The 7,108-nt window shown below is 39.8% G+C and overlaps 1 protein-coding gene across 1 annotated transcript; it reads right to left on the bottom strand.

Moving 5' to 3' along the window:
- Positions 1–3,235: 3,235 nt before the first annotated feature.
- Positions 3,236–5,982, bottom strand: LOC121911362 (protein phosphatase 1 regulatory subunit 3C-B-like). The gene is made up of 2 exons (XM_042432751.1): positions 5,770–5,982; positions 3,236–5,341 (listed from the first exon to the last, which is right to left on the bottom strand). Exons 1-2 carry the CDS (start codon positions 5,781–5,783, stop codon positions 4,318–4,320), a joined length of 1,038 nt encoding a protein of 345 aa, XP_042288685.1. The 5' UTR covers positions 5,784–5,982; the 3' UTR covers positions 3,236–4,317.
- Positions 5,983–7,108: the final 1,126 nt, after the last annotated feature.

Genomic DNA, 7,108 nt, shown 5'->3' with positions numbered 1-7,108 from the left:
ATCACAGTGTCAACAAGGAAGAAGGAAGAGCCTCTGTGTGTGTATTTGTTCCTGGTAATATTTGAACTGTTTTTAGCATGTTAGCCTTTCTTAGCAAGCACTGTGTAAGTAAACAACCACTTACTTTGTGCCAAAGCATTTCTTTTGTCCTTGTCCTTGTCACCTGCCACTCTCAGCCTGGCGTTGACTTCCACTCCTGGCAAATATTGCCAGCGTTTGCATAAAGTTGAAATTTTTGACCCCCTAGTCAGTCCTGCGAAGTGATTGGCTCATGTCCCACAGTGTTAGTTTTATGTGTGTCAGTACCAGATGATTTTAATTGATGATATTTGTCCTGACTTTATATGAACTGTAATAACTTAAGTTCATCTATAAACTTAAGGGACGTATCAGGTTCTGCAGAATGTTCCATAAATATGATGTGTTTCTTTTTGTCAACATGCTCCGATAAACGAAACTATGAAACATCCACAAAACTGAAAACAAGATTTCAGTCCAGATATTTAAACTATGTATGTCAGCTCCTACTGTCACTGATACAGTTACTGGTTAAAAAAAAAATCCCACCGTGAAAAAGAGAAATACCCAGAAAAGCAAAGCTGAGCCTGTATGCATTTAAATAGTTAAAACTATGATAGAGCAGGAATTTTCTGGCTTCAGAAGGTCATCCTGGTCTGGCCTGAGGCCTTTCCTTTGTGCATGCCAGAGAGAGAGAGAGAGTCAGCATTCTTCCAGCTGAATATGAATCCAGCACGAACAGCAGTGTGGACTTCAGTCTGGGGGAAAGCAAAAAGAAAAAGCGCCTGCAGGAAACTGAAGCTTTTTATCTGCATTCATCCGCCTTCCAAATGTACAATAATAAGAGAGCGGCGTTGCATTATTCCAATCACTATAGTGCCAGGAGTCTGAGGTCAGCTGTGCAGTTTAGCTTTATACTCACAGAGAAGAAACTCTTAATCTTAAACCTTAAATGCAATTTAGGCCTACAGTAGGGTTAGCAGTGACAAGGACTGCAGCACATAGAGCAAAGCTGTGAGAAAACAAGGAAAATAACAGGAAAAACTGTTAATTAAGAGATAAAGGTGAAATGTGCAGTGGTGGAATGCAACTAGATTTCAGCTTTGAATACTTTACTTGAAGAATCTGAAAGAAACATTTGTCTTTATGTCCTTGTTGCCACTTACAGCGGTGATTTCACAGCAAATGACTGCATCGTGTATGTAGGTCAACATAAGCTGACCGACTGATGACTGGTCAGACTGTTACAAGTACTGGAGTCTACTTTAACCTGGCTCCTGGCACTCTGTAAGTGTGTTTGCATCAGTGTGTGTGTGTGTGTGTGTGTGAGCTAAACAGACACAGTGATGTCTTTGACTACATTAATTATAGGGGCTGTAAATTCTCATGTAAAAGCCGATATGTCACAAATAATTGCTGCGGATGTGGTCGGCAGGGACAAATTAAAGGGAAAAGGGGTAAATATGTGGTAAACTAAATTACAGATACCTGTGCTATAATAGTACAATAGTATGGCTCATGTGGTAAATTCAACAGACTGTACATTCACAGCCCTTATCCCATCAGTACAATACAGTATCATATTATATTTTAAGTTTTTTAATAATGCATTTATTCTAACTTATCACCAAAGCCGGGGGGAAATGCAATTTCATGTCATCATATGTAGCATTTGCAGCTGAAAAGTATAAATGTAACTGTGGTGAGATTATAAAAAAAGGTCCTTGTATCCTTGTAGTCATGTCATACACACTCCACAGTCTGTAAACTCATTCCTCTCTGTTTTAATTTTAGTCTGTCTGCAGGGGAAATAACATGCTCTTTGTAATTTTCTGTTATTTATATACCGTCATAATGTCGGATGTTAAACATGGTCAAAAGGTACAAAATTTGAGGTGAATGTACAGTACTGTATGTAAAAATGCTGCCTGTAAGTCAAAAGTCAGACAGAGGCTGAACTGAGGGGCTGAATAAAGGAGCAGTATAAGATAAATAAGGAGTTTTTTACTGTAAATCATGCAAAGATATTACAGTAGAATATAAATATAGACCTGGAAATGTGCAGAAATGTGCAGAATAAAGGGCCAGTATAAGATAAATAAGGAGTTTTTTACTGTAAATCATACAAAGATATTACAGTGGAATATAAATATAGACCTGGAAATGTGCAGAAATGTGCAGAATAAAGGGCCAGTATAAGATAAATAAGGAGTTTTTTACTGTAAATCATACAAAGATATTACAGTGGAATATAAATATAGACCTGGAAATGTGCAGAAATGTGCAGAATAAAGGGCCAGTATAAGATCAATAAGGAGTTTTTTACTGTAAATCATACAAAGATATTCCAGTAGAATATAAATACAGACCTGGAAATGTGCAGATGTGTCCTTTAACTAATCAAAAGGAACACCATATTTGTAACTGTGGGGCTAATTTATCTGCAGTTTGCAAGTAATAATCATTTGTGAAATGTGGCACTCACAACATATGCAACCTGCGTGTTAGTAGTGCTCAGAAACTGTTTTTATCATTGATCGTACCTTATCGTGCTTTCCTAATGTTAAGCTTTTGGGGAAAGTCATCATTTCCTGCTGATGTTTCATGATAAAAAAAAAACCCTCAGGGAAGACTTTTAATGTGAAACACATGGAGGAAGTGTTTATTTTAATATTTTAGTAGCAACAGGAGTATATAATATTTCAATAATATAATATATGTTTATTAAAACTTGAAATAAGCCTTTCTCAAATACAGGCCTCACTGTTGTTGAGGTAAACGAAGGCTCCGCCCACTGATTATGAATACGATAATTATTAATTTAACTTCAATGTTTGTAAACACAAGACTTTATTTAGTCCTGTGTTTACTAACATTAGTTATATAATCACTTCTATTTAATAGCATCATAAACCATTATTAGGTTTGAACCATTATTAGGTTTGTAAAAGACATCAAATCAAATTACAGGTTCAAATTGCGTTTATTTATATCTAGGTCACTAACTCATAGGTTATTTTAAATCATATGCTGGGAAAAAAATTGTAAAATACTAAAACTGTATTAAATTTTGATTTGTTTTTAGGATACCATTGCACTTTTTGCATTACTTTGTAGTTTTGTGTTTTCCTTGATGAGTTTTTCATCCAAAATGAAAGAATAGTGTGCAAAACCTACCATACACATTTATAACAAAAGGGGTCAAGAGTCATGAAAATCTTAGCACAAATAAAGGGATTTATTTCTGAAAGGGAAATACATGACTGACATGTTGCATGTCAGTGACACACACCTTCAAGTGAAACACATAATGCTGGGGGAACAGACCTTTCTTCACAGTAAGAAAAAAATATTTAAAAAAAAAAAAAAAAAAAGCTCAATTTCAGCCACACATACACTCGTCACAGAATTGCACTTAAAAAACATTCGGTCTTAACATCTTTCCGTTCCTGACGTGCCAAAACCACCGAAATTTCCAAACTTCTTTCTGGTTTGAGACAACCAATCGTGTCGAGAGTCTCTCTTGCAACACATCTGTCGATAGCAGCTCAGTTCCTTAACAAACATACCTCAAAATTACACCATCCAAACATTTTTTCATCAAACATTTGCAATGTACAAGGAGGGAAAGAAAGGGCTGCATGACTAAAATTTATAAATTAAGGCCATTTCCGAATCATGTGTGATTATTTTCCTTTTTTGAAGGTGCAAAAGTTTAGTGTGCATTTTTCATTAGAAATGAATCAGCTGTTTCCTTTAGTAGAGAAGCATATTGTTGCCATGCACTCCCTGTACTTTCCCTTCAATATGAAGGACTTAATCAGCTCCATTTCCACGTCTTCAGTTTACAGACATCACATTGAGAGGGACATCTCAATCAGTGCATATTTAACCATTACATCAGGCCCTCAAAATGGGCTTAACGTGTGTTGTGGATTGTACAAATAGTCTGTATTTTAGTGGGCAGGCACTCTGAGAAGGCACATTAATATTTTACCATAGAGTAATATGTGAAACTCGACCAGATTTCCCCCCCATAAATCCCTCGTCCTCCAACCACAGTTCATCAAGTCTCTCAGGCCAAAAATGACCACGTTACAGCGAAAAAGCAGGTCAGTGTAGCACATTACAGTTCGGTTTCTGTCTGGTTTGTGCACTTCCTCTGCTAGAAAAGCAGAGGTTGTTTGCTTCAGGTTAGTTTCTGGCTGAGAGCCAGTCCAAACTCGCAACCCACAGCTGGATTCATATTGAATGCCCTGTCAGTGTCTGTTATGTTATTCCAATGCAATCCTGATGTTTTCACCAGTAAGGCACGGTGTTATCAATCTGACCCCAGCTCTGCCAACCGGGGAAGAGTCCGCTGGACATGCGTGGGCTCCCGAACTGATCGAACTCCATCTCCAGCACCTTCACACCCCCGTTTTTGTGCTCTGATGATGTTCTCTTCGGCTCGACAGATGCCGCAGGTGACAGAGCGTTTAGGTCCTCTCCATTCCAGCCGACATGCTTGAGAACATAGTTCTTGCCGTCGTTATTGTCCCAGAAGGTCTGATACTGGACGCTGAAGCAGATGCAGAACTCGACCCGGTTCTGTGGGGCGATGTGGGCGGGCAGGTCCAGAACGAACGCAAAGGTGTCACTGTCCTGGCAGCCGTAGACGTTATTCATGAAGGTGCAGTCGACGTCGGTGAAGCTGACCCACGAGTCGAAGGTGGCACGCACCTGCACCGACTTCTGAAACCCGATGTTCCTGACCTTGATGGTGCCGGTCAGCGAGCGCTCCTGCAGCGAGCAGTTCTCCAAGCAGACCGAGTTCTGAATCAGGCGGTTCCTGAAGTCCAAGTAGTCGGCTGAGGGCTGTTTAAAATCTAGCACCAGGCTACGTGCAGAACTGATCTTTAGATCCCTTGTGGCTGTTTCCAGGTCCGTCATGTCAAACTGCAGCTCTTCCATGATCCCCACGCATCGCTTGTTTTGATACGGCTCGTCGTCGAATTTGGAGAAGACGTGGATGGCAGTGAGAGACATGCCCTTGGTGTCGGCGAACACCACCCTCTTCTTGCTGGCCTTGCCATTGCTCCAGCTCACATCGTCCACCGCTTTCTGCTGGCTGCTGAGGCAGGGCCGCAGGGGTTTGTATAGCTGCTGGTCGCGGCTGCGGGTGGTGGACTGGTTGACTCGGTTCTTGGCCCGTTGCAGGTCTTCGTAAGAGCTGAGAAACCCGCGGAGAGGAGGGGGAGAGTGGCTGATGTAGAATCTCATAGCCACGTCCATCGGCATCACTGGGCCAGGCATTGCTGATGGACTGAACGACCTGAGCACGCTGAGGGAGGGAGAAGGGAATAAAAAAAAGGAGAGAGGCGGTGTCAGAAGGGGGGGAAGGGAAGAAGGAGGAAATTGAGAGAAAATTCGAAGCAGGAGGAGGAAAAAGAAAGAGACAGGCAGTCAGATATTAGCACGATTGATTCTGTATGCAGTTAATAAAAAACAGCTTCACTTTTCTGACTTAACAAAACTTCCTATATGATGAAATGTATCAGCGTAATAATGACACTTTACAATGTCTACACAATGAAAAGTCCCAGCATGCCTCCGGTTTTATGACGGCGTAACTATACAGAACAAAATTTAACTTTGCCTGATTCTATTGTGCATCAAGGAAACAGCACGAACAATTTGTTCAATTTTGTATCATGACACACATCGTTTCTGCAAAACCTAAACTTCTAAAAACTTCTAAATGATTCTTACCTTGCAGCACTCATGGAAAAAAAAGAAACAAGTAGATTCCAGGAGAAAAGACGTTTGTAAAAGTTTTCAGTCCCTTTGACTTTTCAAATCTGTACAGAAGCTTTTTCTAGAAGAGCATGCTGTTGTCACTCCCCCCTTTTTTCTTCCTCCTCGCTCTCTCTGCTCTCTGTCTGCCTTTCAGTGCCAGGGTTGCTCAGCACTCAGGGATTTCAACTGCCACATAGAGACAATTTGCATACTCTGTCATATGGCTCCTCAGACAGCCAATGAAAACTCGGTGGAATTCCTCACCGACCAATCAGCGGAAAATTTGCCCTGGCTGCCGGCCAGCTGATAGGGGAGTGTCGTCTCATGGTTTAGATGCCTCAGACTGTTGCCTCAGCTGCTATTTGAAAAGCATGATGGACCCCTGGTGTTGGAGGATGATGTTCAGACTACTCACTTCAGCGCGCTGCATAAAGCCTGCAGCTCAGTCATGACATGACTGAGTCTCCCGTAACACACTAGAGAGAGTTTATTTTCGTCCCACTGACCCTGCATAAAGGAAAGTGTCACCCATTCAACTAATTCTAAGTAGAAAGTCAAATTCAGGGCAGTATTTGACATTTATAGCCAAAGAATAAAAATAAAAAACATTACTTTTAAAGTTATTTTGGAAGTGATTCTTCTTCTTTTGTCTTCTTTTATTACATATATTTGTTTTTTCTTAATCATAAAGAAAAAATTAACCAAACAAAAGTTAAATATCTCACTTTTGATGTAGAAATTCATATATTTAGTCTCATTCTTGCAGAATTTGAGAGAAACAAGAGAAAAAAAAATTAACTTTAAGGTCCCAAATCATGTATTAAACTACAAATAACAACAGACAAGACTGACAGACTGCAGAGTGTTACACAACAAGTGTCATATTAAGTTGATCCAATGTGATTTATTTGATAGCTTTTTAACACCTTTGGCATAAATGAAATAATTAGGAGTGCCACTGTGAACTTAGATGTCTTTCTGCTCCGGTCTTTGTGTTAAGAAACTGTCAACACAGATCAGAGAAAAAGCAAATACTTGAGATTTTAATACACATATAAGTTTTAAAGCTGTTAAGTGAAACATGTTCATGACAAAACTTGTCAAACTGTGATATAAATCCCTTCTTTTGGGTTGTTTGTGGTTTGGCATCTATACATGTTGACAGAGCTGCTATTTTTAAAAGCTTCATTGATTTTTAGCCGTGTGGGTTAAACATTATCCACCAGCTGATTTTATTTAGAGATCAGAGGCCAATGGAGACTGACAAACATGTATATTTAACTCCCGCTTTCTACTTTTAATTTGTATGCTA

Source organism: Thunnus maccoyii, chromosome 14 (genome assembly GCF_910596095.1).
Source record: "Thunnus maccoyii chromosome 14, fThuMac1.1, whole genome shotgun sequence".
Classification (NCBI taxonomy): Eukaryota; Metazoa; Chordata; class Actinopteri; order Scombriformes; family Scombridae; genus Thunnus; species Thunnus maccoyii.
Note: the sequence above shows the minus strand (reverse complement) of the source record. Positions and strands in the feature narration are given on the sequence as shown.